Source organism: Lolium rigidum, chromosome 1 (assembly GCF_022539505.1).
Source record: "Lolium rigidum isolate FL_2022 chromosome 1, APGP_CSIRO_Lrig_0.1, whole genome shotgun sequence".
NCBI classification, from domain to species: Eukaryota; Viridiplantae; Streptophyta; class Magnoliopsida; order Poales; family Poaceae; genus Lolium; species Lolium rigidum.
Genome location: NC_061508.1, coordinates 209,323,176 through 209,335,798, shown reverse-complemented (window position 1 = coordinate 209,335,798; position 12,623 = coordinate 209,323,176). Strand labels below are relative to the sequence as shown.

At 43.9% G+C, this 12,623-nt stretch overlaps 1 protein-coding gene across 1 annotated transcript; it reads right to left on the bottom strand.

The window, feature by feature from the left end:
- Nucleotides 1-486: 486 nt before the first annotated feature.
- On the bottom strand, nt 487-1,292 carry LOC124683044 (germin-like protein 8-11). Its single transcript, XM_047217620.1, has 2 exons — nt 1,172-1,292; nt 487-1,043 (listed from the first exon to the last, which is right to left on the bottom strand). The coding sequence occupies exons 1-2, from the start codon at nt 1,290-1,292 to the stop codon at nt 487-489; spliced, it is 678 nt and encodes a 225-aa protein (XP_047073576.1).
- Between the last annotated feature and the right edge of the window lie 11,331 nt (nt 1,293-12,623).

Genomic DNA, 12,623 nt, shown 5'->3' with positions numbered 1-12,623 from the left:
GCGCTTAAGCTCGCTTAAGCAGTAGTTCCTCTAGGCAGAGCCTCACCGCTCACTTAGCGCTTAGCGCTTTTTTGAACCTTGTCTACTCCCTCCATTCTTAAATAAGTGTACCTTTGCTCTTCTCATCAATCAAATATCTCAATATTTGACCAACTTTATGGATGAAAGCAACAACCTTTATGGCACCAATTTTGTATCACTAGATCTGTTAAATGTAGTTTCATATCGTACCAATTTTGTATCACTAGATCTGTGAATATTTTGTATCGCACCTTTATGAGAGTAGCATATAGTCCGAGTCAAGACACAAACCATCACTTTTAATTATTTGAAAGGTCAAAATACATTCATACTCACGGGCAAATATACTAGCATGACATATGTGTCATTTATTTAAAGCTTAAGATGCATATATAACCAGAAACTAAAGCAGCTCTTGGCACACACCAAGCTTAGATCTTCCATAAAGGTTAACCGAAGTCTGACTTAGTAGTGGTTGTTCTCCCAGAACTGAGCCTGAAGCCAGTCAATCGTCTTCTTCTCCACCTGAAATGCCTTGGCAAGAACATCATCTGAGATTGGTGGCTTTGAACCAAACACCGCATTGGCAATGGTGATAGCTCCTGGGTTCTGGCTACTCAGGGCAGCAATTGCAACAGCTGGCTTGTGAGGGTTGGGGTTGAACTGAAAGTGGATGAGCCCCACTGGGAACACAAACACATCTCCTTTGTTAAGCACCTTGGAGAGGAAGTTGTTCTCTGGATTGGATGTGACGAAGCCGACATACAATGTACCCTCAAGGACTGTGAGGATCTCGGTGGCACGAGGGTGCGTGTGTGGTGGGTTCTGGCCTAAGGGTGCATAGTCTATGCGTGCTAGTGAGATGCCCAAGGTGTTGAGGCCAGCAATCTGCATGACATTGATCAAGGTGACGTTGGATCCAACCTTGTTGGTCACCCTAGGCTTGTCAAGGTTGGCTTCCTTGAAGAAGTCATCTGCGTTGACATCCTTCGGGTTCTTGCAAACAAACCCATTGACAAACACTGTATGCACAACAAATTAAGATGTAAGTATGGATGTTTCATTGTTATTTGCAGAAGCATAATGTCTAGAGAGACAACATATATATTTGACAAGAACTTTGACAAATAAGTCACGAAGTAAATAATACCTGGAGACTTCTTGTCGACGACACAAAAGTCTTGGAGTGGGCTAGGATCGGAGGCTATGGCCTGCCATGGGACCAATGCGAGAAGAGCGGCGAGGACAAGGAAGGAACAAGAGGTGGCCATTTCTGTTTAGGCTTTTTGATTGTGTTGCTTCTTGTGTGTTTGTGGGTGGTTGATGCTTTGAAGAAGCAGAGGGCGGATGCTTATATAGCTGCAGCAAGTAGTGTGGCTGTATGAGACGCAGAAGAAAGGAGTTGGTATAATCTACCGATGGATGGAAATGGTCTCGGGTTGGTAGAAGGTTAATTATGTTGCATCAACTTTTCACGTTCGGCTTGAAGGCACACCTTTTTGTTTTCTTTAAAACAAGGTAGCAGATGCGGCTACTAAAATGTTAACTGACAGATTTTTTCAGTGCTTATTATGCTGGTCGTCACTCGGGTCAGATATTGTGTTTCTTACAGCCAGAAAACATTTTTTTTCTTTGACAGCCAGAAAACAGATTTAGTGTGGTGAGCTACAGAACGACCTGGCATGTTGTACTGACTTGCATTGTGCCCGGTCTTGGGTTTTCTTTTGCCCTGGCCACAATGCATGCTGTGGCTCCAAGAGAAGTTACCACCGTTTCACCTCCACGGACAAGAAGATTTCATGCACGAGAGACAATTAGTATGGGCTTACGGCTTACTGCCTCCCTTTTACACCTAATACTTTGGTATTGTTTTTACCAGATCCAATCTTTACTTCATCCGCATTTTCTTTGAGCAAGATCCAACCTACTACCCTACATATCGGTCAGTGTAGAGAGAATTGGTACAACTGTATAAGTCTAAGCAATCTCAAAGACAATAACTTTCTTGCTGACTTTTCCCAGACGTGTCGTCACCTGTTACCTTGCTATCTGAGGATTTTCAGAACCCAGTATGTTGCTGACATGATGTCTGACAAAACATAAATTCAGTGTCAAAGTGTCTATGTAGAAAATAAAGATCTCATGCAAGTAAATCAAACTATATAGCACGAATGATCCAACAACTAGGCTGCACATATAGTCCCGAGAACTCATCATCACTGACGTATCGCCCTATTGGACACACATCGCAATCAGAGTCCCTCCAACGCTTCCCATGCAAGTCATCGGCGTGTGCGTGCACCCCTCTATGCCAGGTCGCGTAATGGGCACCATGCGCAGTCAACTCTCTTATCTCACATATACGCGGGCCGTTTGGTTGCAATGTGGGGCCCAGACCCGCATGATCCTTGCTCTCACATCCTCCCACCATACTCGAGGCCTCGTCGGCCGGTCATGTCGGCTGAGTTAGAGGAGAGTGTGCGGGTTCACACGGAATTGGGCTATCCTCCACGCCTCCTTTATGCACATGCATACCTACTCACGCCGATTGCCTTGTGAGAGAGGTTGCGAAGCATGGCTATATGCAAACCAACTAGCTCCTCCCGCCATCGCCATCCCATATTGTTCTAGGCCTCACGATATTTCATGGAGCCTGTGAGCTGGTACCCTCGTGGAAGAGGCGGCAAGCCGCGTGGCTTTGTGTCACTCTTCATCCATCCCTCCCGACGTCCGCATGCTGACTATGCCTCATGCGCGCCACCTCCCATTGTCCTCTCTCTTGCATTCCAAATCCTCTCCATGGCCCACCAACCATCCAGTTAAATGTTTTGCCGCCTCTCACATCCCACACAACATCCTTCTTCGCATCATTTTCATCCTTCCTGCGTTTGTCCGAGCAAAACAACAAACCTGTGTACATCGGCTCGCATCTACTTCTCCCCAATTTTTCAACTTTTAGGAACTCATTTGTTTTCTTTGCTTCTCAGGTTTCCGTGTTGCACTTAATCCATGTACAACAAAGAATTTATCTTTTTTGTTTTGAATTATTTCCTATTTTCGGATTTTTTTTCACATACAGCTGACATGCATAGACTATAATGTAATTTCATGGTGACGGAGTGAAACCATTAGCAACAGAATAAGTCAATCTGATTCAAAAAAAAAATGAATAAATGAAGTAGAAACCAACTACAAGACTAAAATGGTCTCTTCCTGGTTGCTTGTGTGCTGCAATATTATTTTATTGACCTTTCAAACTACTACCACATCCCTACCAATACATCCATCTGACGTCATGAGGTAATGGCCGACTAACTAAAGTAGTACCAATGAAAATGGAAGTCGGTTTAACAGAGAAAACATGCACCGAGATGACAAGGTCAATGAACTATAAGAGAAAGCGATAGCTAACACAAATCATCATGCATCAGCAACATCCCTCATCAACTCACGTAAAACGACTTTTTGTGGATATTTTGTATGCTACATATATGAACCTGCACCCCAGCCACCCCCGTGGCTGGTGGTCGTGACGCCTATCACCTCTTTAGGATTTTTAGATTGGCCCCACAAAGCAACACAAGTATTTTTCAGTGTACTTTGTGTCACTCCTGCACACCTTAGGACCAAACACACTTAACCGAGAGGTTCTATCACTAGTAGAAACAAGAGCTTTTATCCTGTCCTCGAAATGAGAGATTATTCAAAAAATAAATTTTTTTGAGATTCATGTATGTTATGCAACCTACTATTAGGGAAAATTAACAAATTTGAATTTTCACATTTATTGCAAAAAATGTTTGAAAAATGGTAAAACCACATTAACTTTTGCATACGACGTCGAAAAAAACGTATAATATATCAAAATCATCGTGGGAAAAAATTACATCCGAATTCACCGGGGTTTACCCGGTTAGCTAATTTTTAGATTTTGAAAATTCCAAATGAAAATATGAAAGCAGGAAGATTTTTGTTTTTTTCCAGAAATTTAGGGATTTTATATTTTTTTATTTTTAAAATTAAAATTAATAATTGCATCCTGCATAAAGATTGCTATTACTTTTAGCAAATTATAAGATTTTCAAATTTTTAGGTTTTAGGTTTGGCAAAAAAAAATTAAAAATTTAAAAAATGAAAATAATTAAAAATAATACAAATTATAAAGTTAATGTTTATTTATTTATTCAAGATTATTATTACAACATTACTTTGGTTTATTAAAATAATTATTTGAAATTCGAACAATAAAGAAATATGACATCGATCGACATGTTAATAGGATTGATATGATAATACTATCACATACATGCGCGCGAAGCACTTGGATGCGGGATGGAAAGGAACTTGGAAGTTAAGCGTGCTAGTGCTAGAGTAGTGGGAGGATGGGTGACCGAGCGGGAAGTTTGAGCACGAGTAAGTAATTGGACTAGAGATAAGGGTAGTTAGGACTAGAGATAAGGGAAGTAATTGTGAAATAACTAAAATATTAGAAATTCCGAAAAAAAAGGGAGTAGAAAATAATTCGAAAAAAATTGTTTTTCTGCCGCGGCAGCGTTTTGGGACGTTTTTCTGCCGCAGCAGACCCTTTAGCACCGGTTCGTATTACGAACCGGTGCTAAAGGTCCTCCCGCTCGGACGCCCGGGAGCCGCCACGTGGTGCACCCTTTAGCACCGGTTCGTAACTGAACCGGTGCAAAAGGGGGGGGGGGGGCCTTTTGCACCGGATTGTTTGCACCGGTTGGGCATCCGGTGCATATAGCTCTTACCAACCGGTGCAAAATGCCTGTTTTCCACTAGTGTATGGAGACGAGCTTCCGGAAAAAAGATTAATCCTATTTCCATGAGTATCCTAGTAATTCTATTGAGTCATCGGCTACGATGTCACATGGATTTGCAGCTACTACCACATATTGGGTAATTAACGAATGCCATATTTTAAAACTTGGTCTCTGGAATGAAACTGGTAGATGCACTATGATCACTATGTTACCTTATTTTGGGCCTAGGGTAACTTAAGAAATCCTTGGTTATTATATGCTTGTAATTTCTTATTGTGTTTTGCGGATTCAATTCCTATAATTTCTTATTTGGGGAAAGATGTGAGATGCAGGTAACTCTGTAACTGCACTAGTAGGAAAACCCTTATAGACGGAGCTTAGTTCTGTGGCGCACCATTAAAAATGCGCCACTGAATGTTATTTTGTGGCACACCATGCTAGGTGCGCCACAGAAATAGCTTAATTTTGTGGCGCACTACTGAACCCTGCGCCACAGAAATTACATGGGGCCCACATCCTGCCACCACCAATTATTAGTGTAGGTATTTCTGTGGCGCACATGGCGTGCTGCGCCACATAAATAACTCTTTCTGTGGCGCACGTGCTTCGGTGCGCCACAGAAGTAGTTGATTCTGTGGCGCACTTATTCTGGTGCGCCACAGAACTAAGAGAACTTATATCAGCGCGCGCCGGCCGTGCCCTCCCCCACGCCTGTTCACCTCTCCCCTCTCCCCTCTCCCCTCCCCTCTCCCCTCTCCTCCGATCCGTACCGCCGCGCGCCGCCATGGTCGTCGCCATCGCTGTCGCCGCCGCCTTCCTCCGTGAGGGCCGCATGCCGCCACGCTCCTCCCATCCCCGCCACATGCAGCACAAGCTGCCGCTACGGCGAGGAGGGGCCGCCGTCGCGTCAAGGTGGAGGAGCCGCCGCGTCCTCCTCCTCCTCCACCCCTGTCGTCATCTTCAACCTCCTCCTCCACCCCTGTCATCGGTGATCTCTCTCCCCTCCCCTCCCCTCCCTCTTAATTCCCGCGTGCGCACAAGGTGCTCGACGAATTGCTGCTGTACGTTGGTGCTGCTGTACGTTTGTGTTGCTGTTGCTGTGCCGTCTTTGCTCGTTGTCTGTGCCTTGTCGTGCTTGCTGCTCGTTGGCTCATTGCTCGTTGCTGTGCCGAAGCTATTGCTATGTCTCTCGTAGATATTGTTGTTGGCTCATTGCTCGTTGCTCGTTGGCCGTGCTTGAAGCTATTGATGTTGGCTCATTGTTGTTGCCGTGCCGAAGCTATTGCTCGTTGGCTCATTGCTCGTTGCTCGTTGGCTCATTGCTGTTGCATACATATTTACTTGATGGATTCTTGTGAGCTTATGGTATGCTACTATGCTACTGGTGGGCTTGTATACATACATATTTATAGTTGCTCTTGGTTGGCCTAGGATTAGTTTTCTGGACCCCAAGTAATTCTCTGTTGGGATTAGTTTTCTAGATCCCAAGTTTTCTGGACCCCTGATGATTTACTTGATGGATTGTTGTGAGCTTATGATATGCTACTATGCTTATAATGCTCAGATTAGTGGGGATGCTTACTGGATCATGTGCATATAGTTCATATAGTCCCCTAAAAAGAAAGAATGCTTCCTGGCCAGATGCTTGATGTCTTGGCTCAGCCAATGATGCAAAGGCTGAGGCAAAAACTTGGATAAGAACAGATACTAAAATGTGTGATTTAAATGGAATACTTATGATGGTATACTAAAATAGAGATATTCACATTAGGGAATCATGTAAATGAATGCCACTGTGGTATCCTTTGAAGAAAATGGGAAGTTTCTGATGGTTTAAAAGACTAGGTGATGCTAGGTTATTAAGTTGGTCGTCAAGGTTGGTTTTATCTCGGTTAACTTGGATAGGCTATGTGTTCTTGCTTACTTATGCATATCCATCTCTACTCGGATTGACTAGCTCAGGCTTGGCCTCTCTCTTGCCAGCATCACTTGGTTACTACCAAGTGATGAATAATCCCTTATGGTACCCCAGCTTTGTTTTGAACTCAACCGAGTAATGATAAATTTCTATTTCTTGTTGGCTTTGATGAAAATAGAGATATCCACAGTAGGGGATCATGTAAATGAATGCCACCGTGGTGATCCTTTGAAGAAAAAGGACTGTTTCGATGGTTTTAAAAGGCTAGGTGGTGCTAGGTGATTCAGCTTGGCTACCAAGACTTGTCTCATCTCGGTTAGTTGGGATATGCTATGTGTTGTTGCTTGTTTAGGCATATCTATCACTTACTGGATTTACTCGGTTCTTGATTGGCCTCTCTTTTGCCAGCATCACTTGGTCTATATACCAAGTGATGAATAATCCCTTTGGAGCATCTGCTCCATGCATGCTATGTGTGTTTGAGCATCTTGACTTATGTCACCATGGTTGCTGGTTTGTTGGTGTTTTTGTACTTGCCGATGATTAGATGGTTGGTCGATCACTCGTACACTCGGGGGTGGAGCAAGTGAGCCTGGTGTGATGGCACAAGTATCAATATTTTGTGCATCCTATCCGGCCTCGCTTACTCCATCCCTGGATGTTAATATTTGTTTCGACCAACAAAGTATGAGGCATTCCATTTAGTTCATACTAGCTACTTCTTAATTGCATTGGCCTTTCTTCCATTTTAGTACCGATGATTAAATTGTTTGGTCACTTGTACACTCTGGGGTGGGGCCAGTGAGCCTGGTGCGATGGCACAAATATCAATCTCTTGTGATCCTACCTGGCCTCACTGACCCCATCCCAGAATGTTAATATTTCTTTCGACCAACAAAGTATGAGGCATATGATATCTAGTTGAGATACCACTTGGCTCTTTCTTCCATTTTAGTGCCGATGATTAGAATGTTTGGTCACCTATACGCCGCAATATACTTTGTAGACGGCCCCCCGTTTCCCCGGCCGCCGTTCCGTGAACGAGTATTTGACGAGACAACAACGCCGATCTGCCTCTCCGGCGCATCACCACTTTTCTTCTCTCGCCGTCCAAGACGTGAACGAGTCCTTAATGCAAAGACGGTGCCAGCCTCCCTAGCATCATGCCGACCCCTGTTGCCGCGCTTCAGGCCGTGTCTCACGCGCCCTGCACTCTTCACCTTTTTGCCCGGTGAACGAATAGGCTAATCGTTGGAATAAGGAAGCCGATGACGGTCGATCGCAATTTAATCTTGCGGCCGGCCGTCATCGGTTTCCTTATTGCAACGATCAGTCTATTGGATCACCGGGCAAGAAGGCGAACAGTGCAGGGCGCGGGACACACGGCCTGAAGCGCGGCAACACGGCCCGGCATAATGCTGGGCAGGCCGGCACGGTCTTTGCATCAAGGACTCGTTCACTGGATGGCGAGGGACTGCCGTGGTTCTGCGCCGGAGAGGTAGATCGGCGTTGTTGTGTCGTCAAGCACCCGTTCACGGAACGGCGGCCGGGAAAGGGGGCCCTTCGCAAAGTATACTCGCGGTGTATACCGCAACTATGGTTTCGACCATAGTATTTGTGTTGACCAACAATGTATGAGTCACTTATTCCATTTTGTCATTCCATTTGCTTTGAGATTTTCAAAATGCCGATGATTAAAATGTTTGGTCACCGTACACTCGGGGGTGGCGTAAGTGAGTCTGGTAAGATAGCACAAATATCAATCTCTTGTGCATCGGACTTGTTGGTCTCACTTTCTTCCATTTTCATCATAGCAGGAACTGGATGAAGACCCCGATGCAAGCGAGCCTGGTGGGTAGAGATGAGGGAGCAAAGGAGGAACCGGATGAAGACTACTTTGTATCTCGAAATTGTGAATTTTGTATGAATTAAGAGTTGTATGCAAAACATTTGACACTTGCCACTATATATGTATCTCGATCGGGCTCTAAGTAATGTGATGATGATGTCTATGTTATATCTGTGCAATGTACATGATATTTATATTATATCTGAATGTTGCTGTATATAACCTGTATATTGCTGTCTATAAACTGCATGTGTATAACAGGCAGCACAAAATCGTGTATAATACAAGCAAATTCTGTGGCGCACTGAAAACCAATTCTGTGGCGCACCTAAGCACACGTGCGCCACAGAAATCTTAATTCTGTGGCGCATGGGCCGGTGCGCCACATAAACCTTATTTTTGTGGCGAAGTTTCTGTGGCGCACCTCCCATGCGCCACAGAATCCATTTTTGGCGCGCCACTGATGAGGCTTTTCCTACTAGTGCTGGATCAGCACACGTCCACTGGACCCTGGACTATCCAAATACTTTGTCCAAGGTTATCAAATGCTACTGTACTTAATATCCTCCTCAGGTCTAAGTCCAGTGAAGCCAGTCTACACATATCTAGTTCATTTTAGGTCATAAATCCAGCGGTATTGGACTTTAAGTAATTGCCCATGGATGTCACAGATCCAGTTCTAGATTGAGATGCATAGACGTGTTTTCAGGGAAATCATCTTTAATATGCTTTGATGATTTTTTTTTCCTTTGCTTGCTAAAATTTTCCCTGTTCTTCTTTGACATATATTGGGTGCAAGGAATAAATTCACAAGATGGAGATTGTTTGTCTGAAGAGACATCAGAAGGCAGAACATGTTTGACAAGCCAGAAGGTTATAGCTAGCTGAGTGTGCCCCTAATATAACAAGTGGAATCCTCCTTCAGGTAAGGTACTAAAAGTCCATATTAATGAAACTTTTGATGCCTTGACTGTGAGTGGTGGCTGGCGCTTTGCAGTGGGAATATTACTGTCCGGCTAGCCTTACGCGGCTGCGCCTATGATGCACTGCATCTTAAGCAATGGCGTGGTACCAAGCGAGTGAATTTCTATAACTCTAATATTTATGATTTGCTGTTGTTTGTTATATCTTCAAGAGAACAAGGTTTATTGGGGAGGGAGGCTGAAGCAGATGCTCCAAATTTTGGTGATTTCATTTACTGCAATTCTAAACTAAAACCACAAAACTTATTATTTGAGGTGTATTTACCGGAGGCAGTACTTCTAATGTTCATTAGTTTTTTGTTGTTGCTGGTTCTATGTTGAGAGAGATAAGGCCTCCGCGGGACTGAATTTCAGGTGAGTCACTTCATGTATAGTCCCAGATCTTGTAATCTTTTAGCCCACGAGCTGGCTACTTTTTTGTGTATAGTCTATAGATTGAGAAATTTCTTATGTTCCCACGGTATAGTCTGACCAAGGGCCTAAGAACATATTACTGTTCTTGTTGTTTACTAACCAAGTAACCTTGGGTACAGCGATTCGGTCCTCCGGATGACGGTGCATGCATGTGCTGAACTGTCGGTGTGACCTTATGAGCGACAGAACTAGTCTCAAACGTGTTCATCTGGCTGCTAGATCACACTGACTAAGCTGTATTGGGTTCTGTTTTACGACCGAGCTTTCTATATGTCAGCACTACCAACTAACCTGACGGGTCTCAATCGCGTATCTTGCTAGCCCTTGTTTAGGTAAGCATATCCGCGCGCGGCATCCCGACTAATATGTCATGGCTTTCCTGCAAGTAACTAACAACTCCAAAAGAAATTATGACCAAGTACACGCTTTGACGACTTTGCTTATCGACGTGACGACATTACGATCACTCTTGCACCTCCGCTTTGGTACTGTCTCTTAAACATTTCTTTTTTTTTTCTGTCTAGGTGACATCTTCGCTACGTGCACGTGAGTTGTATACATTAATTATAGAGTACACCCTAATATGAATATTCCTGCATTTTTCATGTTCCTACATTTTTGAGTTCCTTCAATCCCAACGGGGTCTAAATGGCATGGTTTGCTTGGAAAAAAAAAGAGTGGCTGTTGCATCCATTCCAATAGCATGGTTTGCAAATTTATTCACGGGAAGTGTGGGTACAAGTTGTATATTAGAATTTTTTTAGGCCATTTAACTTAGCTCATTTGTTAAAAGAATTACTTTACACAGATAGTTTAAAATTATATTTTTCATAGAGCTCGTTTCCATCAAATAAATAATATTTTCAAGCAGCCCAATAAAATGGTTTTCTGGCGTAGAGTTTGCTACAAGGAAACAACTCAAAAATAAACTTACTTTCGTATATCTCCACGAGTTGCATACATATATGGAAAACCATTGAGAAATGTTCTCACAGTAGTCGTATCAAGGGCCCAAGAACTAATTTGTAGTTCTTGTCACTGATTAAGCGAGTAGTCCTTGTCGTTTTCTATTTTTCTTTTGCAATTCTGCCGCCTTACCATTTGAGTTAATCATTATGATTTTTAGCACAATACTTGATTAGATACTCAGTGACAAAGTTCTCAATAATCAACTTGCACCATCTATTTTCGATTTAAAAAATATTATGCACATTGAATGTCAATACGATCACTCTTGCACCTCCACTTTTGTACTGTCTCTTAAACATTAAAAAAAATTCTGTCTAGGTGACATCTTCGCTACGTGCACTGAGTTGTATGCATTATAGAGCACACCCTAATATGAGTATTATGGCTATTAATACACCACGGTCCTGTTTGGAACAAAGAAAAAGCGTAGGAATTTCGGAGGATAGAATTCTTATAGAAAAACATATGGTGACGTTTGGAACAAAGGAATGAGGATCTGAGATTCCTTTGAAATTCCTATGCAATAAGCTATTCCACGGGATTGTTGGGGAAAACTAACATCAGATCTTTTTTTTTTGAGAATTTCTCTGCATTCATATCACGGAAAGTTACAAAGTTGTTGATGTAGGATAACGTTGCATAGAAAACAAAAATTTTCCTACCGCGAACACGCAATCCAAGCCAAGATGCAATCTAGAAGACGGTAGCAACGAGGGGGTATCGAGTCTCACCCTTGAAGAGATTCCAAAACCTACAAGATGAGGCTCTTGTTGCTGCGGTAGACATTCACTTGCCGCTTGCAAAAGCGCGTAGAAGATCTTGATCACGATTGGTTCCGGCGCCACGAACGGGCAGCACCTCCGTACTCGGTCACACGTTCGGTTGTTGATGAAGACGACGTCCACCTCCCCGTTCCAGCGGGCAGCGGAAGTAGTAGCTCCTCTTGAATCCGACAGCACGACGGCGTGGTGTCGGTGGTGGTGGAGAATTCCGGTGGAGCTTCGCTTAAGCGTGCGGGATGTGGTGGAGGAGAGAGACTGCTAGGGTTTGGGGAGAGAGGGGGGTTGGGCGCCGGCCCTCTAAGGGGTGCGGCCAAGGCTGAGGCTTGAAGTGGTCAGCCCCTCTCCTATGCCCCTCATTATATAGGTGGAAGCACCAAGAGTTCTAGTCCAAGTCTTCGAATAAGACCCCAACACTAAAACCTCCCATATGTGGGAAACCTACTCAAGGAGGGAGTCCTACCCAAGGTGGGACTCCCACCTTTCCTTGAGGTGGGTTGGCCGGCCACCCTAGGGGAGTCCACCTTGGACTCCTCCCCTTTAGGGTTGGCTGGTCATGCAAGGTGGAGTCCCTCCGGGACTCTACTTTCCATGGTGATTTCTTCCGGACTTTTCTAGAACCTTCTAGAACCTGCCATAAATGCACCTGGATCATTTCCAAACTTGGAATATGACTTCCTATATATGAATCTTATTCTCCGGACCATTCCGAACTCCTCGTGATGTCCGGGATCTCATCCGGACTCCGAACAAATATTCAAACTCCATTCCATATTCAAGTTCTACCATTTCAACATCCAACTTTAAGTGTGTCACCCTACGGTTCGTGAACTATGCGGACATGGTTGAGTACTCACTCCGACCAATAACCAATAGTGGGATCTGGAGATCCATAATGGCTCCCCCATATTC